General features: G+C 38.1%; 1 protein-coding gene, 1 long non-coding RNA gene and 1 pseudogene across 2 annotated transcripts; all 3 read left to right on the top strand.

Moving 5' to 3' along the window:
* The first annotated feature begins 200 nt into the window (after nt 1-200).
* On the top strand, nt 201-10,539 carry MK (mevalonate kinase). Its single transcript, XM_077383026.1, has 6 exons — nt 201-470; nt 1,230-1,476; nt 1,796-2,049; nt 2,281-2,694; nt 6,544-6,700; nt 10,255-10,539. Exons 1-5 carry the CDS (start codon nt 347-349, stop codon nt 6,660-6,662), a joined length of 1,158 nt encoding a protein of 385 aa, XP_077239141.1. The 5' UTR covers nt 201-346; the 3' UTR covers nt 6,663-6,700; nt 10,255-10,539.
* A 2,290-nt stretch (nt 10,540-12,829) lies between these two features.
* Nucleotides 12,830-20,283, top strand: LOC143880205 (uncharacterized). The gene is made up of 2 exons (XR_013251590.1): nt 12,830-13,087; nt 16,482-20,283. It is a non-coding gene; the product is annotated as an uncharacterized LOC143880205 (long non-coding RNA).
* On the top strand, nt 13,100-16,225 carry LOC143881933 (uncharacterized; annotated as a pseudogene).
* Nucleotides 20,284-26,846: the final 6,563 nt, after the last annotated feature.

The following is a 26,846-nucleotide window of genomic DNA, read 5'->3' as shown; positions in this document are numbered from 1 at the left end:
GGGCATGGCCTATCTACACCGGGCCCACCAGGCAATCAGAAGCACGAAATGCTGACGTCACTAATTCCTCTGAGGGTGGTCTCACGGATTCGAGATCTCACGCTAATCACTAGTTATTTCCAAAACGCCATCATTTTGAATTCCGGGTCAAAGGAAGTGGGCGAAACAGAGTTCAGCATTTGCTCATAATTACATTTAAAAAAATCCCTTGTCTTGTCGTCTCATAGATTCTCCTCTTCAAACTCTCTCTCTCTCTCTCTCTCTCTCTCTCTCTCTCTCTGTTTTGTGTTCTTTTTTATCTACTCAGATTTTTGGATTTGTTTGAGCTTTAGAGAGAGAGGAAATAATGGAGGTTTCAGCTCGTGCTCCCGGCAAAATAATTATCTCCGGCGAACATGCGGTCGTTCACGGATCCACAGCTGTTGCCGCCGCTATTGATCTCTACACAACCGCTTCTATCCGAATTTCAGGTGTGGTTTTACCAAAAGCTACCCCCTACTTTCTCATTAATACTATTTTTTATGGGTTGTAATGATAGAAAGGCTGATGATGGTTTTTAATTGCAAAAGTTGTGAAGGTCATTTGCACTTTGGTTTTTTTTTTTTTTGGATTTAAACCATTTTTATTCCTTTTGATTGTGGGTTTTTTTTTTCTTGCTAAATTTTTTTTTTTTTTGGGTCTTAAAAGCTGATATCGAAGCAACCCATTCTCATTCATGTGTCTCTTCAAAATTTTCATCTATTTAATTTTCCTGTTTTTTAATTGGAAAAGAGAAGTGTGGAAAAAAGGATGAAGCTGTTTATTTGAAAAAGGGAAAAATGGGTTCTAATGAATGAAAAGCTGATGATGGTTTTTAATTACAAAAGCTTTGAGGGTCCTCTGTTCTGTACTGTGTTTTTTTTTTCTCCTTTCTATCAGGCTGTCTTTACCTTGTTATCTGATTTAAACCTCTTTTTTTTCTCTTCCTTTTGATTCTGTTTTTTTTTTTTTTCTTATCCCTTTTTTTGGTTCTTTTGTATTAAAAGCTTCTATGGAAATAACCCATTCTCTGTCATGTCACTTGTGATTCTTAGTTCTTTTCTCTTTAAAATTTTCATCTACTTAGTTGTGTTGGTTGTCAAGCTATAATTAGTCCTAGAACTTTTCTAGGCCTTTTCATTTGATTTTTTGTTCTTTGTTTACTGCCTTATGTTTTTGTTTCCTTTTCTGATTCTGACCTTTTACTGCAGAGGGCGATGATGGGTTATTAGAACTTCAGCTTAAAGACACGGGTTTAGTGTTTTCCTGGCCAATCCAGAGAATCAAAGAAATGTTCTCTGAATTGGGAGTTCCCCTTTCTTCATCATCCCCGTCTTCCTCACCAGAATTAATGAAATTGATTTCCATTCTCGTTGAGGAGCAGAACATTCCAGAGGCGAAAAGCGGACTCGCGTCAGGAGTTTCTGCCTTCCTATGGCTATACACCTCAATCCATGGGTATACGATTTTGACTCTGTTGATTGAACCTCTTCTTGATTTATATTTGTATGGAAAATGATATCAAGATCGAGAGTACGACCGATGGGAGAGCCCAACAATGAGAATGTGCCATGTGTTAAAAAAAATCTACTTTTTGCAGATTTTCCTATTCCCAAGGGTTGGGCTTACGCCACCTTGATGTTTTGGCGAAAACCCATTTGTTCAGCCCCCTTCTCGGCTGTACTCTTGGTCTCCCTAGCATTACTCTATTTTTATCTCTTTCATGTTTTGTTTTTTACACTCATTTGATTTCATATTCTCTCTCCCCCTCTCTTAGTTTTAAGCCTGCGGCAGTGTCTATCACTTCTGATCTTCCATTGGGTTCGGGTTTGGGTTCATCTGCTGCATTTTGCGTCTCGCTTGCAGCAGCTATGCTCGCATCATCGGGTGCACTAGGCTTAGATTTCAACCACCATGGTTGGTTAGCACTTGGGGAGAGTGAGCTTGAATTGGTGAACAAATGGGCTTTTGGAGGTGAAAAAATAATTCATGGGAAGCCATCTGGAATCGACAACACTGTAAGCACATTCGGTATGTGCTCTTTTTCAATGTTATCAGATGAAGTGATCTATAATATTAATTTAGTTGACACTGAATTAATATTATAGATTTTGGTTTTATGGTGTTCAATTATTGGAATTTACACTGATGCACAATAAGTTAGTTAGCTTTGCAATTTCATGATATTAGGAATGCAGTTACAATAACTTGTAAGAGGATACCATATTTGATGATACATTATAATCGAACTTTATGTAACAGGCAACATGATCATGTTCAGGTCGGGTAAATTGACTCGTATCAAATCCAATATGCCACTCAGAATGCTTATCACTAACACAAAGGTTGGGAGGAACACAAAGGCATTAGTTGCCGGTGTTTCCGAGAGAGCCTGCAGGCATCCTGATGCCATGGATGCTGTATTTACGGCTGTAGATTCCATCAGCAAGGAATTAGCGACTATTATTCAGTCACCGGCGTCTGATGAGATTTCCATTACCAATCAAGAAGATAAGTTAGAAGAGCTGATGGAAATGAATCAAGGTTTACTCCAATGCATGGGTGTCAGCCATTCATCCATAGAAACTGTACTCCGAACAACTTTGAAATATAAGTTAGCATCCAAGCTGACAGGGGCTGGTGGTGGAGGATGTGTTTTGACTTTGTTACCTAAATGTATCCAAATCATTTTCTATTTATGCTTGCTGTGTTTTTTTAAAGTATTTTGATTTTTTTTTCATCTCATGCTAATCTTCAGTTTCTATATCCTTTGATGTCTTAACATAGAATTTGATTTTAATAGAGAAATTCACTGCTTATACACGAAATTTTTGTAAGTGTTACTGCATTGAAACGTGCTATTTATTTTGCCTTTTTTTAACTATTTTAAGTCATTGAGGTTGTTGGTGGCCTGAAGACAGTACTAGAGAGAATATTCTAAATAGTTCTGATTTTAAGTTATTGTTTTTTATGGAAATGCTAGCTTGTTCTGTTGTTTGTTATCAATTCTACCTGCTGATACATTTATTTGTCACATTATATGTTTCTATCTATTTTTCTTTATTGTTTTAGTTGTTAGAAACGGGGGCAGGACCTTCTCCTTGTTCTTTTTGTCCTCCCTTATGGTGGCTTTTTCTTCTGTATTTCTATTCTTTACTTTCCTTTTCTTTGCTCATCTTTTGTACTTGACCACCTCGGTCTGTGGATCTATTTCCTTTATCATTAATAAATTCCATCATTAAAAAATAAATAAAATAAAAAATCTTCTATCATGTGGTTACCACGTCTTCCTCTACCTCTTCCTACCACCACAAAAAAGAAATCAAAGTTAAGCTATTCCAAGAGGATAATGTTGGCTCTGATACCAGATGATGTGGGTAATTAGGGAAGATGAAAACCAACAAGCAGTTACCATTTGAAAAAAAGAGGGAAGACGAAGAAAGTAGAACACAACAATGCAACCAAGAGAAGAAGAAAGAAAAGGAGCTTTGCTCAACCAAATTGATTTTTTTTTTATTGATCTTTGCTCAACCAAATTGATATACTATCAGTAATATAAGTTTGTCAAAAAATCCCCAAACCCCATCTCATACAACATATTTTATAGAAATCTTTCATAACTCTCCTCACAACATTAACTACTACAATTTTCAACAACATAACTTTTTTAGACTTAATGAAATACAACTTAATAGACACTAGTCAATGAAACACAACTTACCAGGCGTACTTAAGGAAATACAATTTATAAGACACTAGTTAATGAGACACAACTTACTAGGACTAATGAATAAGGTAGTTGTAGAAGAAATCTTCCAAGCATTTATTTCCAAAACAACCTTGGGTAATCCCCCCCAAGTCACCTAGGGATGACTTGACTTCCAAGTTTTCACTGCATCACACATTTTAGAGATTTTTTTTTTGACAAGTGGTAAGTTGGGAAAGGTGATCTAGACCAGTTTTTGAAACTGATATAAGGTCTTGACGATGCAGCTGTGCAGGGCCATCTATGGCTGTCAGTAGTCTAAAGATATGGGGTTCCGTTCGTTGGAGGAGGTTAAATGTACAATTAATGCAAGGTGTTGCAGGTTTTAAAGAAAATAAGAAAGGAAGTTGGAGGCTTGGAGCCGATGAGAAGGGGAGAAGAAAAATTAAATTGGAAATCCGACCTTGGATTCTTTGGAGCAGATCTGTTGTTCACGGGTTGCTAGTATGTAGAGAAAAGAATATGAGTGAGACAACACCTTACCCACGGAGGCATTCTCCGAGGCTGGATAATCACCGTAGCTTTGGAGCAAAGGGCTCCATGGAATATTAATCATCCATTCATCCCTCAATTCTTCATGGCCATGGGCCGGACATTATATATATCCACTACATGACATGGTAAAAAGAGACTTCTAAACCGATTAAAAAGACTAGAATCTGATTCTAACTTAGTTTCTAAATAAATCAACTAGCAGTCCTAATTAAGTTACTAAAAAAACAACCCCAAGATGGAAACTATCCAAGGGCTCTTCGATAAATTGAAAGCATTTATAATTAAAATTGAAACTAATCCTAACATGACTACTAGTAAGACTTGTAGAAATCCAACTAGTACTCCCATTTAAATCCCAATAAAATAAGATTGGGCTCTTCGTTCTTTTGACATGATGTCACAAGAGTGTCATGGTTATGTTGTAGGGCCTAAAATAACAAGACTGATATTAACAGCGGCACCCAAAGGCATTATGACATGAATTTTGATAAGGACACCCACTAGTGATATTAAAGCCCCTTTATTAATATGGCCAATAACAATAATGGCACCCAAAATTTGTAGGAGTCAGGAATAGTCCCCCATCACATGTAGTATGAGCTACAGCCCTGTTCTCAGCCTCATCCTTGGATCTTGCCGCCATTGCATGTTTCTTGCTCTTCCAAGTGACTAAGTTACGTCTAAAGGATGTGCAATAATCAGCAGTAGATCTGCAATCAGTAGATGAACCAACCCAAGCTGCATCTGTATACCCCTCTATTTTCATGTGTCCTCTCTTGGCATAGGCAATACCTTTTCCAGGTCATCTCTTAAGATATTGCAGTATCCTCTGAGCTCCTCTGAATTGTTTTGAAATGTGTAGGCCTCAGTGAGTGCATGAATCTACTCACCATACCGCGTAGGAGATATCTTGACAGATAATGGTAACATAATTCTGATGGGTTCCTAGATCGGTAACTCCCCCTATGGAACATACAATATTCCATAGGACATTTTGCAGGATTTGCTCAAAGCTTATCTGTTTCTTTCAACAAATCAAGAAAATACATCCTTTGAGTTATGAAGATTTCATGTTTTGATCTAGCTACCTCAATTCCTAGGAAATTGTTTGAGAGGAGCCACGCCTTTTATGTCAAAGACATGTTGAAGATAATCTTTTAGATCTTAGAGAGTCTTAGCACCACCTGCTATAAAAATGTCATCTATTTACGCCACTAAAACTGTGGTGTCCTTACGATCCCTGTTAATGAAAACATTGTGATCTGCACAACTTCTTTTGAAGCCCATGTGAACCATAGTCGGGTGAACCTATTGAGCCATGCCCGAGTTGACTGCTTCGGTCCATAAAGAGCCTTCTTCAATGTACAAACCCTGTTGGTCTCCCGCTTAGGCTGAAATCCATGTTGTAGGACCATGTAAACCTCTTCTTGAATGTCACCATGAAGGCATTTTTTACATCAAGCTGATGGAGTGGCCCATCTTTATTGGAATCCAAAGAGAGAAATACTTTGACTGAATTTAGTTTGGCGACGGGAGAAACAGTATCTTGGTAGTCTATCCCATAGAGCCTAGTGAACCCCTTTGCCACTAAGTTGGCTTTGTACCTGTCAATGAACCTATCTGGTTTGTGCTTGCCTGTGTACACCCACTTGCATCTAACCATATGTTTTCCTTTTGGTAACTCAACCAAGTCCCATGTGTGGTTTTTATATCGTGCTTGTATTTCTTCAACCATTGCTTCTTTCCATTTTGGATGAACTAAGGCTTCTAAAACACTTTTGGGTGTATTCGAATAGGCTTTTCTTTATTCCGCGATGGTTTTATTTCATCCCGATGGCAAACAATTTCTAGGTCGCGCAAAGAGGGTGGAGAGGGGAAGGGAAGGGGAGCAAAGGGGAGGAGGGGAGCTTGCTACCAGTGAATGCCTGCTTTTGATGGGAGAAGAAGGGACGGAAAGGGAAACATGATATGGAAATCTGACATCATGTTCTAGTGGTAATGTTACCACATCTGATTCTTGTTCACTAGAAGTCTTGTGGGAAGAGTACGTTTTGGTTTTTGAACTATAGGTTGTTGCATTAAGTTGTTCTCGATATCTTTACATCCATCATATATATGTGGGGGCATTCTATTTTTCTCATCATTTTCACGTAGAAGAGAGATACCATAAATTTCATATTGGTATTATCTATCTTGACAATTTCTGTTGATTTATGCTCTCTCTAAATGTCTCCCATTCTTGGGGTTCCTTGACATATGATCAGTGTTGTCGGGCACAGTTGTTGACGAAGTCATTGCTGAGCTCGAGTCATGTGGATTTCAATGTTTGATAGCTGCAATTGGTGGCAAAGGCCTTGAAGTTTGCTTTGGTGGTGACTCCTGAACTTTGAACAATGTAGAGTAATTTGAGAGGATATCAAGGTAAATCTGAATTCAAATGTTAAGTAATGAAATGTTATTATCTATTCTTCTGCTATGTCTGCTTTTTTTATTTACTTTATTTCAACTTATACATTTTGTTCTGTTGAGCTTTATGGGTTTTTTGAATTTGAAGAATCAAGCTTCTTTTAATAATGTCTCAGGATAGTGGGAAGACCAACAACCTGCTAGTTTGTTGTATTTGAATTTCAAATGTACCAGTTCCATGAATTTGATCATTTTGCTTTTTTCATCATTGGTGAAGTACAATCAATTATAATTGTGAACGAATGACTACACCTGTTGTCTCTAATTTCTGTTGACGAATTATATTGCTATTTACAGTGTTGCATAGTAAGAGGAACATGCCTTCATAAAATGAACTTTCTATTTGTTTAACTTAGTAGGGCAGTTGTTACATGAAATGATGAGGTACTTTACATACCCTACTTGATTATTCAAGATGATTAATCCAACCCTTAGTTGCATTTAAAGAACTTCTGTAAAATCTCTCATAGTCTGTCATAACTTTCTGTCGATCTTGCACTCTTGTTTAGACTGCTCCACAATATTAGCCTTCAAAGCTACATTGCATGAGCTCTTTTAAATGGGAAAATTACCCAATGTTGCTTGAGCTCTTTTAAATGGGAAAATTACCCATTTCAGAATTGCAGCCAACATAACTTCATATTTAGTATTTACCATAGATCTTACATTCTACCACTCTAAGCAGAGTTTATGTTAGAACTTAGAAGTAAAGGTTTTTTTTTCGTTCTAAGGCTTTCTTGTGTTTCCCGTTCCTCTTTCTTTTGCACTCATTCAATCTCATACCTCTCTCTCTCTCTCTCTCTCTCTCTCTCTCTCTCTCTCTCTCTCTCTCTCTCTTCACTTTTGAAACAAAGCTTACTATCTCTCAGGTATTCCCTTGGACCATGCGTGGGCACTGTGCTGACATTGACATGATGTTATGATTACGTCATGACAATGTCAATAGTATCCACCCTTGTTCCTTCCTCCCCAGACATGCTTTTGCAGGAATGGGTGCGAGGGTTATAGGATTTGTGGACACAATTTATTTGCGTCACCTTGCCCGGTAGAATATTGGAAGTACTTCCGCAGGGAACCAAATAGGAAAATTATTAACTACATTGATATGTGAATTGTGCCTTCTGTGTCAACTATCTCTGATGAATCAGAGGAACTTGTGAGCATGGTTTAAAATTTCGGTTTCGGTAATCGTTTCGGACCCCACCGAAAACCGAAATTTCGGTTGAAATCCGAAATTTTGTAATTTGGTTCGAAATTCCGGACCAAATTTTCAAAATTCGAAATTTTGGAACACTTTTTAAAAAAATAAATAATGGCATTTAATCGAAATTTCGGACCGAAATTACCGAAATTTGGTAAATGGAGAAAAATGGAATTTCGGGAAATTTCGGTTTCAGTCTCCACCGAAATTTCAGATTTCGGTCGAAATTTAAAACCATGCTTGTGAGTTGTATAATTTGTTGAAGTGGATGTGTGTAGCAGGCCCATCGTAGGGCTTACACTCCTCTCTTAGATTTATTATGTATTGATGGACCCGATCTTTAATTCCTTTTATTGTCACTTATGAGTGGCATGCTTTTAATATTAGAGAATAATGACATAATATAGTTTTTGATTTTTCGTTTTGTAGTCTGAACATCATAGATTCTCCATTTCCCCATTCTCGTTCTCCTCCTTGTAGTGCCCCTCGATCACGATTGAGTCCGTCTTCCATTCACACAATCATATTAACACTAAAACCCACCATCATTACGCTTTCAAAAAAAAATCCTAAATCCTATTTTGCCGCATTCTCAAACCCATACCTTTTTTTCCTTGTTCCAAGGCCTTAAAACTTGAAACCACTAAATGATCCTATATCTTCTTTCTCCTTTCAACCTTGTGCAAATCCTAAATCCGCCTAAATAATCTTTTCCGCTTCTTCGAAATCCTAAAATCCCGACCATCTCTCATGCACAACTCTTAAATCCTTTTTTCCCTCTACCTGGCATCCCAAAACCCATTTGGAGTCGCTCTTCATCCGCTTCTCATTTGAATTCTGAAGTGGGGATCATATTTATTGTGTGTTTTATCTGTAGTTACTGGAAACTTACTAGTTAGATGAGAAGCTTGCTTTGGAATCTAAGTTCTTCTCGCTTCCTAATTTATGCGAAGAGTGCTTCCGACACGCCTCCTATTAATTAATATCACGCCCCTGTTTAGGTGGTTATTTTATCATAATTTCTGCTTTTGAAAATGCTTAAGGAGATTAATTAAAAACTGGTACGCTCATAACTTAAAAAACTTATCTTAAGCATCAAATGAAACTTATGCAGATCTTTTTTTCAATAACTTTATAATAAATCTACATGAATAAAACATATAATACTATGCATCTCTCAACTCAACTACTCAACTCAACTAAGCCTTTGTCCCAAACTATTTGGGGTTGGCTAAAACTTGTAAAACTTGTAATTCTAATCAGGCACGAAGTATTCTTTACTGCTTGTAAGAATTATCTACATTAACCCTTCCTCCCTAACCTATGATAACACTGCTTTTTCTATGTACTTATGCTCCTCCAATGAGGCTTATTATATGCTTCATGTTGACTTCCAATGACGCTTCCCACACATTTCTTCTTTACTTTCTATAGAGATTTCCGCTTCCTGCATGTCCTATTTTTCAAACCCCATGTTTCCCGCTTCCGCTTTCGACGTCGCTTTTCACATTCATTTCCCACTCTTACAATTATGCTTGTATCCATGTGATGATATACAACATTTGTGTGATGGTGCTTGTGGTATTGAGGGCTCCTGTGAAAACAGCGCCATTGATTGGTGTCCGTGGTGGTGAGATGTATTATTCGATGAGGTAAAGAGAAGCTTCTTTTTCCTCTCCAAGTATATTGTCACTGATCATGGATCATTCAAGTGTCTCGAGGCAGTCTAATAAATCCAAACTAACTGATCTTAAGAGTCAGAAACAAAGAAGGCATCACAAAGTCTATTAATAACCCTTACCTTTTGAACAAGTACATTAAAAGAAAAAACAAAAAATACAAAGGCTAGATGCATCTAGACTCTAGAGAAAGCCCACCAAAGGAATAAAACAAACTAAAAGGTTTATAAAATAGGAATCTCATGCCAGACCATCAAATTTTGAACAAGAAATACCAACATTGCATTAGAAATCAGCCCTATCATTGCCTTCTCGATGTATGCATAAGCCATTATAATCTGATGTATTTATGTGTGTGCGCACGCTCTTACAAAAGGCACCTTTGGTTGCATTATGCTTGCACTTTTGCGCACGAGTCTGTTTTATATTTTGAATTAAGTTGAGGATTGTTGGTTTATAAGCATTTTAGTAAAAGCTTATATGTTTTGTTTCAAAAGATTTTGGAGGGAGTATTTTCATTTTGTTGCCTTATGGAACTCCTTTTGGCTGCTCAAAAGTTTATTGGCATATTGCTTGACAAGACTGATCTCTAAAGGCTTCTAATAGGAGATTGTTTTCCTAACTGACAGGCACACATGAAAGAGAATTCCCTTTTGGCAACAAATTCTCACAACACAGATTGTGGGTTGAAGACACTTGCATCTGCGTATGTGTGAAATTGTGCATTTGAGCATGAGGATGAACCAATCCATAAGAGGTGTCATGTATTTTTGTTGTTTAGCCTTATTTATCACTTTTTTGTTTTTATCATTTCTTGTAACTTTTTACAGAACTCAATCTGTATTTTCAGACGCTTTTTAATCGGTATGTGGGTTGGGATTACATGTTAATCCCCCGTTAATGCTTTTTTTAAAGTACAATTTTACGTCGGGAAAGTGCTATATTCACCCCCTCTTCTTTCTCAGGTCACCCCCTAAATTGTATTTATGCTACTACTCTTTTTTGGCTCCTTTTTTTCAACGTAAAATTGATGTAAATTTTGTTTCTTTCGATATAAAAATGAATGTAAAACAGGAATGAAAAAGAGCATCAATTATAATGGTTGTGAGCTGCCAATAGCCATTTTTACCCCCTCTCAACCCCTTCTTTAGCCAATTTTTCCACCATGCCGTTAGCCGATCTTAAATTGTGACGCATTGTTGAGTTAAACTTGAAGCCCAAATCAAGGCTTTCGCCAACCACTTCAGCTAGTAATTTCCTCGGCACTGCTAGTTTCCTATCTGCTTAAGATATTACATTGGAAGAATCTCCTTCAATAATCCATTTGACTGTTTTGCAAGATGATGACCCCATAAACCGTCCTCGGCTCATCCTTTCCTCTCCCCCACACCACCACCACCAAAAAATTTGACATGATGGAACTTGCAAAGTACACTGTGATTCAAATATTTACTAAGATTACTTATAGAAGATTATGCTTTTAGAGGGCAAGCCTTGGCGCAACGGTAAGGTTGTTCCATTGTGACCTGTTGGCCACGGGTTCGAGTCACGGAAACAGCTTCTCTGCAAAGCAGGAGCAAGGCTGCCCGTATCTTGCCCTCCCCAGACCCCGCAATGGCGGGAGTCTCGTGCGCTAGGTCACCCTTTTTTTTTTTTTACTTAAAGAAGATGATGGAGCTTGCATAATAAAGATATAGTGAAAGAAACTAAACACCCACTCTCTATTTTCAAGCTATCTTATTTTTTTAAAAAAAATTAAATAAAAGAGGATAAACCATCTTTCTAACTAGTTCTACGATCGTAGGATCCTCATTCAATCATCTAGGATGAAGAAGATGACAAATTTGCATGGTGAGTTACGAAGAGATGCCTGCTTGTTCCATGGCGGACGCGAACCTCTACGTAGCTTCCAAAAATATCAGAACATCTTTCTACGAAGTAACTGCATGAACATTGGAAGTCCTTGGTATCAGAACATTTTGTTTTGGATTGCAGGAAATTTCTGGAAAAGTTAGGAAAGGAAAATATTTCTAAAATTTCCTGCTTTTTTACATATGAAAAAGAGATAACTTGAACCAATCCTATTCAAATTCTACTTACAGGGACCTCCAATTTATGATACTATCACTCTAAATTAACCATAATCATATCAGTTTCCTCTAAATCATGGAAAGAAAGAAATTTTGAAAGAAAAACAAACCTGTTACAAATGTTTTTCTTGCAATCCAAACAGGACCTTATTGTTCTCTATTTTTTAAAATGAAAATCCTCTTTTTCCCATTTTAGGTTATTAGTGTTCTCTATTTTCACAATGATTGTGCCTCAATTTGTCTTTGTCCTCCTTGAAACTCCCCCAACAGTACCACTACTTTGATTATGACTACCATCAACCCTCAAATTACTACCCAATGCTGAGGGTTCTAGAATAACAGACCAGAACACTAAACAGTAGTTGTGGCTCTCTGGTCTCTCCATATGAAGGTAAGTGCATTGACTCATGAGAAAGAGGATCCTTCCTTGCATTTCAACTCCTAGCAACTCAAGATTATGATGCAACCCAATTATAATCCGAAAAGATCTTTAATCTACATATTTGTTCAGATAGTCAATAGTTGGAGCGTGTTGGGATATGGATTGGGTTACCCGTAACCAAAAGAAACGCCCACATAGGTCGTGGGTCCCCCAACAAGGTAAATGGATAAATCGGAATAGTTACCTTCCCCACTAAGCTAATAGATAAGCAAGGAAAATAGTTTCCTTTGAATTTTGTCTAGTAGTCTCCAAAGACTCTGTGATGCTAAATTGGCAACCAAACACAATAAATTTACCAAAAAAGCTTGTTTTTCGCTTGGGACATCCTTAGGATGCTAGAGATATGGCAGCCAAACAGTAAATCGATCACTATGTTTATATACAATAACGAAAATGGAGGACAATGCTGTGTTTATGTTTTTTACGCAGATTACAAACACGCCCCATTTTAACCATGCCACCCTTCTTTAGATTTTCGTTTCCAATGAAAGCACTATAGGTGGTGGCCCAAGTAAGTTTTAAGTGTGAATTCATCATTTCCTTATTACTCATGGCAATCAGTTAAGACAATCCTAGCCACCCGATTAGCCTGTTCTTCTGATCTCATTGTTTGCCTAACTACATTTTAACATGATGCAACATTGCAACCCAAATGTGAAATGACCAACATGAAAGCACCACAACTAGAGAATTGATAATCACTATCTATTCTCGGTCACAGTGTCGTTATTAAAACAAGGGAGTGAGAAAATCATTTCCCCTGTTTGATTACAAGCTTTTGTTTCCTCTTACACTGTAAAATTAGCTACCCAAAGAAAGAACATAATAGAGTATTCACTGTTCAAGTAAGGGGGCTGGGAAGTGCTGCTGCTTTTTCGTCCTCTGCAAAAGCTACAAAAAGAAGTCTTTCTTCTCAGATTCATCAAAAGGGTAAGCTTTCAATTTCTCCCACAGCATCTGTTTCTGAAATTATACACAATACGAAATCAAAATCAGATATCTGGAGCCAAACCCAGTTTGAAAATTTCGTGAAAAATCAATGTAAGTCAAGGGCTACTATTACTTTGGAGGATACAATGGGTTTCTTTGATCGTTTAGTTGCCATGAAACCCTTCCCATCGATTTCTACTTTTAATCACCTGTTGGGGACTGTTTCAAAAATGGGACATTATTCCACTGTGCTTTCTATGTATAGAAGAATGAATTTACAAGGAATTGTTCCTGATTTGTACACCCTCAACATGTTGGTCAATTCTTATTGCTGTTAGAATAGAGTAGACTTGGGTTTCTCCAGTTTCGGTGGCATTTTGAAACGCGGTCATGAACCCAGTGTAGTCAGTTTTTCCACTCTGGTTAAGGGGTATTGTAAAGTAGGAAACACTGGCTTGGCAATTGGGTTGCTAAGAGAAATTGAGAAGGGAAAATGTAGGCCTAATACACTGATGTATAACACGATCATCGACGGTCTCTGCTAAGAGAGACAGATTAAAGAGGCCCTGGACCTCTTTTCAGAAATGATTAGTAAGGGCATTTCCCGAGATGCTATCTCTTACAATTCCTTGATGCATGGGCTCTGCAATTCCGGCAAACGGAAAGAAGCCATAGGGTTGTTTGATGAAATGGTGGATCAGAAAATTTCTCCGAATGTCATAGCCTTCAATATACTAATTAGTGCTCTTTGCAAAGAAGGGATGGCTACAAAAGCACATGGGCTATTGGAAGTGATGATTCAAAGAGGTGAAAAACCTGATATAATCACATACAAAACATTGATGGATGGATATTGTTTGACACGCAAAATGGATGAGGCAACAGGACTCCTTGATTATATGATGAATAAAGGCCATGAGCCAGATGTTCACACCTCCAATAGCTTAATCAATGGCTATTGCAAGATGGGGGATATAAACAAGGCCATGTTGCTCTTTAGGGAAATGTCCCCCAAGAAACCTAATATTTTCACATACACCATATTGATGGATGGATATTGCTCGATGGGCCAAATGGATGAGGCAATGAAACTCTCTGACTCCATGGTGAATAAGGGTCATGTGCCAAATGCAATATATGCCTAATACCATAGTTACCAGTGTGGGAAGCGGAAACGGGAAACGGAAACAGGAAACACATGAAAAAAAATATAGGGGAAACGAGAAACGTGAAACAATAAAAAATGGTACGAAAAACATCTTAGGAAATGATGTGTTTTTTCCAAAATGATTTTCGTAAGTTCCACACATGTTTCCTACACGTTTCATATGCGTTTTCTACGAGTGTTGCATACCTTTATCATGCGTTTACACATTATTTACATAAGTTTTCCATATGTTTCCCATGTGTTTCAGAAATATTTCTCCAATTTTGTATCATATTTTGGAAACGTTTCGGAAACGTGTTTCCCTCATTTTAGGGGAAAGTTTCCCAACCGCGAGAAATGCATTTTAGGGGAAACGGGTTTCCCGCCCAAGGAGTTTCCGGCAAGTATGCCTAATACAACAATATATAACATAATCATTGACAGACTCTGCAAAGATAGATCAATAGATGCAGCCTTAAAACTTTTTTCAGAAATGATAAGTAAAAGTATTTCACCGGACGTTGCCACTTACAACTCCTTAATACATGGTCTATGCAATTCAAGCAATTGGCAAGAAGCCATGAGACTGTTCAAAGAAATGGTTGCTTGGGAAATCTCTCCAGATGTAATTACCTTCACCATACTAATAAATGATCTTTGCAAAGAAGGGATGACTGTAAAAGCACTTGAACTATTAGAAATGATGATTCAAAGGGGAACGAACCCTGACATTATCAGTTATAGGACAATCATTGACAGACTCTGCAAAGATGGATCAACAGATGCAGCCTTAAACTCTTTTCAGAAATGCTTGGTAAAATAATTTCACCAGATGTTTTCATTTACAACTGTTTAATACATGGCCTATGCAATTTAAACAATTGGCAAGAAGCTGTGAGATTGTTCAATGAAATGTTGGATTTGGATATCAGTCCAGATGTGATAACCTTCAACATACTAGTGGATGCTCTTTGCAAAGAAGGGATGGCAACAGAAGCACATGGATTATTGAAAGTCATGATTCAAAGAGGAGAGAATCCTGATATAATCACATATAATTCATTAATGAATGGGTACTGTTCAACAGGCCAAATGGATGAGGCAATGGAAGTCTTTGGTTCCATGGTGAGTAGAGGCCATGCGCGCAGTGATGTTACTTATTCAATGTCGATCAATGGCTATTGCAAGAGTTTTAGGATTGATGAGGCTATGCACTTCTGTGGAGAAATGACTCTCAAGGGATTGAAACCAACAAACATTACTTACAGCACTCTTATAGGTGGTTTGTGCCAGGTTGGGAGAGTCGTAGCTGCTCAAAAACTCTTCAATGAGATGCAAGGTCATGGTCAAAGCCGAGATATTGTCACATATGCCGTATTGTTGGATGGCCTGTGCAAAATCAAGTGTCTTACTGAGGCGATGGACCTTTTTCGTGCGATGAAAAACAGAGGAGTTGAGCCTAATACTAGAATTTTCAGCATCCTCATTAATGGGATGTGTAGATATGGTAAACTTAAAGTGCAAGGGATCTTTTTTATGGCATTTCTGCCAAAGGTTTGTTCCCTGACGTTAGTGCATACAATAGTATAATCAATGGTCTTTGTAGAAAGGGGAAGTTGCAGGAAGCTAATGAATTATTTTTGCAAATGGAATAAAAAGGGTTGCTCGCCCGATGAATTCACGTTTAATATCATAGTGCGTGGGTTTCTTCGTAAACATGAAGCCCTTAAAGCAAAACAGTTCCGTGGTGAAATGGTGGAGAGAGGCTTTGCAGTACATGAATCCACTGCATCTATATTATTGAACTTGATCAAGTCAGATGGGAAAGATCATGAATTTCTAGAAATGTTTCAAAAGTTCTTGCCAGAGGCCAAAGGGAAAGGTGCTGTTTGACTGCAGAGCCAAAATTAACCCAATTTAATCTGTTATCGTGATGCAGCCACTCATGGAATACTTTAGGATCGTCTTGAATCCACTTGTTTTCTTTGGAGCAAGCATATATATGATTACTGGCAACTGTGTAAGTTAGCTCCTTATATTTGGCATTATTATGTGGATCGCGGCATTGCTTGTATTCATTTCAAGGTAATCTGATTGACTTTGATTATTTTACAGGAAGGACATGTTTCTCAACTCTTTCCTAAACCACTTGCACGCAATCTTTTGGAGAGTGTATTAATATTTACCTTGAAGTTTGATATACAAAACCAGTTATACTTATAATTCCATTTTATCTTGGCACTTCAGGATGGATGCTGATCCTGCGACCAGGTCTTCCCTTTTAACGGTGTAATCTTATCTCAGACTGAATTCTGGTACATTCATGCCATACTTCCATCTCATAATTCAATGTCAATGATATAAACACTGTTTAATTTTCTTGATCTTATGTTGTTGGAGCAGAAAATGTTTATTTTTAATTTGTAACGGGTGCATGCATTATAAAGTATAATTTTCCAGAATCGCAAAATGATAAAACAAAAAAAGAAAGGATTTATCTGAATCTTTTCCTTTTTAATAGAATTTCTTTGTAGCTTCATGTTACTAGTAACTGAGACCTTCTCACTATAAATCCTTCAATGCTCCTCTTAGTTTGTTAGTAGAAAACTAATGTGCGCTATTTGATTCGATATGTTGAAAATCTCTGTCCAAATGACATTATGAAGTACAGTTTTGCAGAATCACAAAAACAAATATGTATCTTTTCTTTTTTTAAGCAAAATTTCTTGGTAGCCTCATATTACTAATAATTGAGACCTTCTCACTATAAATCTTTCACCTGCTCTACTCAGTCTATTAGTAGAAAACTTACTGTGGAATATCTTGACCATCTCGGTCGTTTCTTTTAATAAAATTGGCTACCATTTTCACACAAAAAAATTTGAAAAAGAGAAAGAAAACTTACTGTGTACTAGTTGATGGGATAAGTTGAGAATCAATGTCATGGGTTATTTGGAAGGAGCGGAACACTAGGATTTTCAAAGGTCGATCTATGAGGGGTATTTTTCTTCTCAACAAGGTTATTGCTCTCACCATCTCAATGGCAAGATCTCTTCCATACTTTAGATTCGTCTCGGTTTTCGATTTGTGGTATGGATGGAGTGAGGTTTGTTCTAGTTTCGAAGTGAAACCTAAGATAGTGCAAGCCCGGAAGCCACCTCCTTCTGGCTGTTTAAAGTTCAACTTCGATGGGTCAAGTGTTGGAATCCCAGGTCCCGCCGGCATTGGGGGTGTTCTTAGAGACGAGGACGGATTACTGAAGTGGGCGTTCACAGGTCCTATCGGTGTGGCTGACTCTAATGAGGCGGATGTATGTGCTATGCATCAAGGCTTTTAAGTTTATGGGGGTTGCTGACTTGGATAAGGTCATGGTCGAAGGTGACTCCATAAATGTTATTCGGTGGTTGGGCGGATCTCATATCTTTCCTTGGAGGTTTGCAGAGTATTTTGAGGAGATAAAGGATATCTTGGGCTCATCTTCAATTTCTTTCAATCATATCAAAAGATCGGCTAATGGGGATGCAAATAAGCTCGCGAGGGAGGGGGTGTATTTGGAGAATATCTAGCGGTTTGACTTCATCCCTCCTTGATCCCAATGTCTTCTGTTTCTCTCCATTGTAATTTTTCTGTTTTGACCCATTCTCTATGGCTCTGTTCACTTGCCTTCTTGAGAAAGGAAAGGAGAAGAAAGTAAGCCAAATTTTCCCGTGATTGGACATGATTTGACATTTTCCGCCGTTCACTTGTTTTCTCGGGAAAGCATAATTACACAGGTGGAAAATATAAATAATGACGTGGAAAACGAACTTTCTTGCACTTTCCCTCTAAATTTTCTCACCAAAAGGGTGAGAAAATTACTTTCCTGAGAAAACCACTTTGCCTGCATACTTTCTTTTCCTTTCTCGGCCAAGTGAACAACGGAATTTTCTCACAGTTTCTTTTCCTTTCTTTTCCAGTTTTCCACGTCAGATTCTTTTCCTTTCTTTTCTTTTCCTGCTGCTAGAAAACAAGTGAACAGAGCCTATGTGTCTGTAATCGACCATCTCGGTCCTTTTTAATGAAATCATTACTATTCAAAAAAGAGAGTTGAGAATCAATGTCCCCATAGAGTGTTGTGTAGGTTATCACTGGTAGGAAGTAGGGAAGGAAAAGACATGTAACTGTAATTGTTTACTTTGGTGTGTTATCTCGGATTTTGGGTATGCCTGGCCTGGCTTCTTATCATATCATGTAATAGGATGGGACTCCTGGTCCCATCTGTTATCTTAATATCAATAAAATACGTCATTTTTCAAAAAAAAAGGTTGATATTGACTATGAGGAAACTTCTCACCAGTAGCTATGCTAGAGTCTTTTAGGATTTTATTAGCGATAGCCGCACACTATGATTACGAGATCTGTCAAATGGATGTCAAAAACACCTTTGAATGAAAACATTCAAAAAGATATCTATATGGTCCATCCAGAGGGTTTTGAGGTTGCCTGAGAAGGTAGTCAAAAGGTGTGCAAGTTTTTGAGTTCCATTTATGGACTAAAACAAGTGTCTCGTAGTTGGAACCTTCATTTTTGACAAGGCAGTCAAAGAGTTTGGCTTCTCACAAAATATGGACGATGCTTGTGTTTACAAGAAGGTCAGTGAGAGCACCGTTAGATTTCTGGTACTATAATTTGATGACATCCTACTCATTAGGAATGATGTAGGGATGTTGTTGGCTACAAAAGTGTGACTATCTAGTCACTTTGCAATGAAGGACTTATATTTTGGGACTCAAAGTGTTTAGGAACCAAAGGATAGGTTTCTTGGACTTTCACAAGAGAGCTAAATCGATAAGATATTTCCTTGTTACAGCATGGCAGATTTCAAGAAAGGGTTAATCTCTTTTTCACATGGAGTCAGACTCTCCAAGAAGATGTCTCCCAAGACGTTTGAGGAGAAACAGAGAATGAATAATACTCCCTATGTGTCAGTTGTGGGAAGTCTGCTACCCTATGCTATGTACTAGGCCAGATATTTTGCTATTCCATAAGCATGGTTAGCAGATACCAGTCCCTAGCCGTTCGTACACTCGGGCCGATTTGAGTCGCATCAGTCCCTAAAACAAGTAGACGTCGGTTAAAATTCTTAAAATAACAAATTTACCCTCAACTTTAACTCCTTTTCAGCCAATTTTCGATTTAGGCTCCTTTTCGTAAAATGTAAAATGGCTGTAAAACAAATTTTGCACTTTCTGCAAAAAATACCTGAAGCTAATTAGGTCAACAAAGCTACCTTTTGCAGGTCTATGGCCATGTGTTCGAAAATAATACGTTCTCCCTATATTTTTGACCGACATGAAAAAGAAGAGGGCAGGTCATTAGCATGTAACTTCTGAATAAACCCATGAATTTCATTCAACACCTAATTTCTAGGTCAGGAATGAAAAGGCAAAAGAAAACCAAGATAGAGAACTCAATTTTAAATGTTTAAATTTTTTGGGAGTTGTTTGAATTATGGTATGTGATCTTTGTTGCTTTGGAGTTTTCAGCCTTTTTGAAGTTCTGACTCGCAAAAGACAGAGAGTTGAACTTTAAATTTTAGTGGGAGTTGTTTGAATTATGGTACGTGATTTTTGTTGCTTTGAGTTTTCTGCCTTTTTGAAGTTTTGACTCGCCAAATAACTGAACTTTATTGGTAATGGGTGCGGGAGATTCTCGTTTCTGTTGGAAATCTAAGCTTGACCACTTGACTATCTTGGAACTTGCTACATGCATGGGGCTTGCCATGCACCCATTGAATATTCCTACATTGGAACTTTGCTACATTGACTACTACATTGGAGTTTGCTACATTGACTTGACTACATTGGAACCCACTACATTGGGAGTTTGCTACATTGGAAATATCCTTGTTTTGGAATCTATGTTCTTGGGACTTAGTCTCTTGTTTTGGAACCTTACATTTGTTGTTGTGTTATTGGTAGCTTAGGGAAACTAAGTATTGTTAAGAAATGTTAATATCGGAATTAACATGTAGCCTATATTTTGAGCATTGTATCTTCTTCTTTGGCAAGCCATTTTAGTGAAATTTGAAGTCTCTTGACTAGTGCAACAACTTGGGATTCATTCTTTGTGTGTTTTGGATCAAGAGGACAATTTTCTTCTCTTGAATCTCATCTTCTCCCTCCATCTAATTGGTTTCATTCCAACCGTTTTGCAAAGCCAGATATTGATGATACTCTATCTGCCTAGAGGAGGATATGGGTTATCAGATTGTACTGGACCTTTGTACCTTCGTTCCTTGAGTCGCCCATTCACCTTAATATAGCTCGAGAGGTTTAGTAGCGTAAGAATCTTGATGTTCTTGCTGTTTGTGTTATTCTGTCTTGTATCTAGGATCGGTTAAGCTAGCACAGTGTTGAGTAGGAGTGGATTTGACTTGATCGAGTTGGGGTTTTAGCTGTTATTTTTTGTTGAATTCCATGGGAATTTGCTTAATCAAGACATTCCTATATCTGTTTCAAGAGGGTTTTGGATTATCAAATTCGTAAGTTTCTATTTTTGTGTCATTGGGATTATATGAAGATGCAGTCTTCTTGAAGCTGAAATGAGTGTGGCGACATGGTTACTTCGTTTCCTTGATGAAGGAAAAGTTGGCACATTGGGAAAGTTAGTACATGATGACATTAAAGGGTTTGTTAGGTTTTATATAATTTTGTGAAGAAGTTGTATTTATTTTGCACATTAGATGAAGGAATGTGTTATTTCCGTTACTGATTGTTTCTATATGCTGAATTGGCAGTATTCATGCCAACTTTTTTTTGTCATGAAGTTCCTTATCATATGAAGGTTTTGATGGAATTATGGTTCCCATGATTCACAGTAATTAATTTGAACATATTTTCATAGAGCAAATTAGTGTCTCTTGTGTTTAGGATGCTGTGGTAATTATTTTCCAAAAGCAGGACTATTTGAAAAATATGCAATTATTTCTAGGGGAATGATATCCTCCCCCGTTAACATTACTCGTTAAGTTTTAAAAGGAAAGGAAAACGTTATAGGGGTGAATTTATAATCAAGCAGTGAACCATTCTCACAGAATTTTTATTTTTATTTTTTTTTGTGGGCGGGGGGGGGGGGGGGGGGGGGGCGGGGGGGGGGGGGGGGGGTGTGGGGAGGGGGGGATATATTTTCCCTTATTTCTATCCTCTGTCGCAGCCGAAATAGCTTTACTCACCGGGGATCCAAACCAAGTAGTTGTAAATGGAATTATATGAGAAAAATACAAAGAAAAATTCATATCCCTTATAGTAGTAGTATACTAAGCAGTTTTTGAGATCTTTTAATGTTGTTTCTTTACTTGCTGAGCCATTGATCTTAGACCCTATAATAAGAATATTTAGGAACTTAGGATTGCTCAGAAAATAAATGAGTTACTTTGTATGAATGGTTTGGATTTTAGATCACTGAAAAAGTGTTCTACTCACACTCTTACCTTACTTTATTAAAAAAAATTGGGTCAAAGAGAAGGACACAGATCTTTGGGTTGCATTCCACTTCTAATCTCCATGAAAGCACAAAAGTGGTAACCAATTTTGATATGAATGTCTCTTATGAAGCTAGAAAATAACATAAGGGGACTAATGTCCACACTACCATTTTTTTTTATGATGGCACTACTCACTTTGCTTTGGGCCCTGTTTGTTTTAGATTTTGAGAACCGATCGTGAGCCCCAAAAACTGATTATTGGAGTCAGAGTGAAACATAATTTGAGTCCAATAGTCAAGTTTGGACTCACAATTTATTCTCAAAGTCCAGAACAAACAAGGGCTTACAGTTTTGTTAATTAATTAGCAACTGACTGCTTAATACTCAACATGATACCAACATCTGTTAGATTAGTGTGAAATAACCTGAGTAGTGCCATTATCAAAATATTATCCTGCCATTTTGACAGTATGGTATTCGCACAACATATTTTGATAATGGCACTACTCAATTCGCTTATACACTCTTGTAATTAGTTTCTGATGGCTATTAATACTCAAGATGCTACTAACATCCAATCAGATTAGTGTGAAATAAAACGACTAGAGCATCACTTTGCTTTATCAAATTATGGTAGTGCCATTTGATAGTGTGGTATCTGCACTACGATATTTTGATAATGACATTCCTCACTTTGCACTTTTTTAATTAACTTCTGAAGGCTATTAATATTCAAGATGCCACCAACATCAAATCAGATTAGTGTAAACTAAAGCGAGTAGTGCTATTATCAAAATTTGGTAGTGCGGATATCAGCTGCCTAATACAATAATTTAATGCAAATACAAACTCTTAGAGACAAAAAGTAGGTGATGATTGATATTGTTGCTTGAAAATACCCTCATTGAGATCTTGGAATCCTCTCTCAAAAAGAGAACCCCCCCACTTCCCCTCACCTTATCAATACCTTTATGGTGAAAGAGACTTCTTTTGGATTCATCTCTAAGTTCAAGGAACTTGTGGCTAAGAATCTCCTCAAACCCACCACTTTGAGAAGACTTCACTTGTTCTTAGTTGAAACCCAAATAGCCTCTTGATGAATGTAGATGGGGGCATTTGTCATCGTGTTTAAGGCATTCATTGGCAGACCAACAACTATTGCCTCGGCACGATGGGACGTGTCCCCTAAAAGATGACCCAATTTTACTTTTGATAGAGATTGATATCAAGTAGTGATGCAACTTGGGTCGATTTTTGGGAATTTGGGTTAAGCTTTTACCATAAAATCGGTTAGCGTTTGGGTCAGTTCCAATTCATTTTTTAGTGAAAAGCTCAACCCAACCCGACCCAAGTTGCATCCCGTGCTCCATTTGGTTGCCAGTAAAATTTTTGTTGCAGGAAGTTTTAGTAAAATTTTGGTCCCATCCCACGTTTGGTTGCCTTTTAGCACTAGAATTTTTTTAACCCCACTCTTGTAGTGATTGCTTGTGTGGTGAATTTTTTTATTCCCACTCTTGTAATGATTGCCTTTTCATCCCATCCCAAAAGGAACCAAAAATAAGGTTGAGAAGAATTTTTTTTCTTCCCAACAGTTCAAGCAACCAAACAAAGTTTTTTTTTTTTTTTTTTTCCCACCATAGTCTGGTCAACCAAATATGGGATTTTTATTTTACCGGGATATTTCTAAGATTTTTTCTCCCTACAATCTCCTTGGATTTTTTTTCTCCCACATAAATCCCAAGAACCAAAAAAAACCCGGCAACCAAACAGAGCTGGGCTTGGAAGCTGATTCATAGATCAAACTTCCGAATCGAAAAAATTGGGTGCAATCATATATTTGTATCAGCTAAATTCACGAGCTGGAGAAAAGGAGACTCAAACTGCTGATTTACTGCCTCTCGGAGCTCCAAGTAAGCTCTTAAGATGATTTATTTTGGGGATCCAATGCAGAAACATAACATCAAGAAGTGGTCTCACAAGTTGATCAGGAGAGCAAGCCAAAATGAGCGAAACCCTAGCCCTATCCCTAATTGAAAGAGATCTTCACATCACCCTCAAGGCCACAAAAGCTTAGAGGTGGCTTCCATCTAGCTGATGTTGATGCATCATGTCAATAAATGTGCTGACGAGTTGGTTGGTCTATGACTATGGGAAATGTAAGGAACAATGGGCCAAACCCTAACCCTAGTTGAAAGAGATGCTCGTAGTGTAAGAGCTGCCTCAAAGTCACAAAATCTTAGAGGCACCATCCACCACCTAGTCGATGAATCTCTTATTATGGTTCTGTTTCTCAGCCTCTCGGTTCACCCTAGCGGTCAGTGCGAGTGGTGTATGTGTGATCTGTGATGAATGTGCGGGTGTGCCAATTTCATAAATCAATCTAAACTTCAATTTTAGAGGTAGATGAACAATTTTCCACCCCTTGGGATTGAATTTTAGGCTATTGAGAAGATGAAGGGAACGTCACTTATTCCTAGGGCTCTAATGTCTTTCTTAGACAAAAAGAACTTTTTAGAGCGACTTAATACAAAAGTGGTAGCTTTGGATGTCACATGCAGAATGTGAATGACATGTCAACGTACACATAATGTGAATGACATGTCGCATGCAGAATGTGTTTGACGTCGATGTGCATAGAATGCAAACGACGGCGTCGATGCACCCTGAATACAAACGATTAGAGATCGACAGGTGTTCGATTAACTCTCTAATAAAACAACTAATAAAACAACACAATCAAATGCCAGTGCAATGTATAGAATTAAAGAGAAATGCTCATCTGTGAAGATAAATCCATTCTACCGTGTCCTTAATTCGGGAGAGAAGGCAGTGCGTGGAAAATTGACGATAAATGTAAATGCTAAGATACGTTTGATGTTGGTTCTCGCCCCTCTTCTTCTAAGTTGTTCCTTTTTATAGCTATCATTGTGACTGCCTACCACTATCCCACGTTCTTCGGGAGAGAACTTGTGATAACTGCACACTTCTGGTTTGAATTTTACACGCTCCCCTGCTTGAGGATAATTGTTGCCTCCATCTTCTAGGAAAAGTGACAGTTGGCATGTAACTATTTTGAATTCAAGGGACAAGTCATGAGTTCATAGTTTGGTCTCACGTAAGCAATTGTAAATTCAAAAATGGGTGTAAACATTGCCCCAACACCCCCCCCCCCGACCCCTCCGCATTCCTTCAATTGACGAAAGGAAGTATCCATATAGAAAAAAAATACTAACCTGCTCCTTAGCCTTCTAGGTATCTATCCATATAGACCGAATTAATATTGTTCTAGTATTCGTGTCTGTCTTTCCAACTCTTTTGAAATTCAAAAGGTAAATGATATGATACCACCCCCCCCCCCCCGGGCGGTGAAAATGGTTCACTGCTCGAGGATAATATCATTTCCATAAGGAGGGGGTGGGGGGGGATTTTATCTATCATGGATATTTCCCATTTCAAAATTGGGATATTTACCCGACCATGTCGTTCCGTATTTTAGATTTTAGCGGTATACTCGGAACACGTGTCACCATGGGATTCAACACTTCATTTTAGAACTTGCAAGATATGTTTGGAAAATATGAAAAACGGCAGAAACATCATTTCCATAAAATTATACAATTTTCTGAAATTTCTATTTTCCGTTTTCTTCCTTCATCAAAACTTCCTCACCCGGTTGGATTCAGCTAGTTTTTTTTTTTTTTTTTTTTTGAATTCTAGTGTTCCGTCATCCAATGTATTCTTTCATCTCATCCATGGCGTCCTCCTATACACACAAATCTTCTAGGCTGGATCCTCCTGTTGATGTATCCAAATCTGATCCTACCGAGAGCTTGAAGTGGCTCAAATCTTTCCAATGTATTGATTCATCAATCAGTTCCTCGCAAATCCTTTCGACTATTCCAAGTTGGATTTCCTACATCTTAGGGCAACACTGCCCTGATGGTTCTCTCAAAGATTTTGAAATTTTTTTCTTCAAAATGACAGAGGAAACCTCCCAGCTATCATTCGCACTACCGCTTCGTTTGTGTCGTCTTGTCATTTAGCTTGAATCGGACTATGTCGAGTCTCAGAGTCGTTTGCATTATGTGTGCATCGATGACATCATTTGCGTTCTACGTGCATCGACGTTTGACCAATCACGAGTCGTTCACAAGCTGCACATGTCGATGTGTCGTTCACATTCTGTGTGTGTTGACATCCCCACAATTCGGTGTCGTGTCTATACTGTGAAAAGTCCTTTCCATCTGTGTAAAGGCAGCGGAGCCCAAGGTAGACATGTTGTTCACATCCTCTTCTCAATCGTCTGAAATCTAATTTCAGGGGACGGAAACATTTCGGTCTTCGAATCCCTTGAATTGAGTTTCTGATTTCTTGCCCTGAGAGAGGCTGGCATGTCAGCTAGCACACCCATTTTCACATACTTACACTCATTCTAGTCCAACACTGACCGACCGCGCAGGAGCATCTGTAGACCAAACAGCTTAACACTACTATGCGAGGTTGTAACCAAACACTAGTTACCACTATCCTACTAGGCAAGTCCCATGTAGATCCAATGCTTGTCAGCTCCTTGCTGACTGCCATTACTGTCCTAGGTAAATACTTGCAACAAAAAAAGAAGGTAGAAGGAGAATCATCTAGGGGGTTCTGGCTACCTTCTTAAAAAAAGCTTTTTTTAAAGTAAGGGCTTCCACAGTCAGATCTGTCGGCGACTAGCAGGTCTGTGGGGTCAGTGGGGCCCAAAGACGCTGCCATTGGCCACGAACACTAGGCCCCAACAGACAGCAATAACTAATAGCAGACGAGATGGATTCATTTCATTCATTTAACTAATACGTAAAGGGAAATGTTATCAGCACTACTGTATTTTGATGAGGGGCACTCCTCACTTTATTAAAAGTACGGTATGGCCCGCATCATAGGATGATCCAAACCGTCCATTAGATGGGCCACAGCCTAAATTGGTTGTGCCCCAAAAAAAAATTCCATCGGTTGATCCCAACCGTCCGATCTATAAAGGGTTAGGATCAATCCTCTAACATTCAGATCGGAGGGCTAGGATCAACCTATGGTAATGATTTTTGGGGAACAACCCATTTAGGCTGTGGGCCATCTAATGGACGGTTTGGATCATCCTATGGTGTGGG

The sequence above is a fragment of the Tasmannia lanceolata genome, unplaced genomic scaffold (assembly GCF_043159265.1).
Source record: "Tasmannia lanceolata isolate RefF3 unplaced genomic scaffold, GAP_Taslan_0.1 ptg000002l, whole genome shotgun sequence".
NCBI classification, from domain to species: domain Eukaryota; kingdom Viridiplantae; phylum Streptophyta; class Magnoliopsida; order Canellales; family Winteraceae; genus Tasmannia; species Tasmannia lanceolata.
The sequence above is the reverse complement of the archived record's forward strand: the minus strand, read 5'-3'. Positions and strand labels throughout refer to the sequence as shown.

Bases quoted from the DNA above. Each gene is read 5' to 3' on its own strand.
- MK (XM_077383026.1), top strand. From the start codon at position 347: ATGGAGGTTTCAGCTCGTGCTCCCGGCAAAATAATTATCTCCGGCGAA. The intron at 471-1,229 runs GTGTGGTTTTAC...CTTTTACTGCAG, and splicing joins CGCTTCTATCCGAATTTCAG to AGGGCGATGATGGGTTATTA. The intron at 1,477-1,795 runs GTATACGATTTT...CCCCTCTCTTAG, and splicing joins CTATACACCTCAATCCATGG to TTTTAAGCCTGCGGCAGTGT.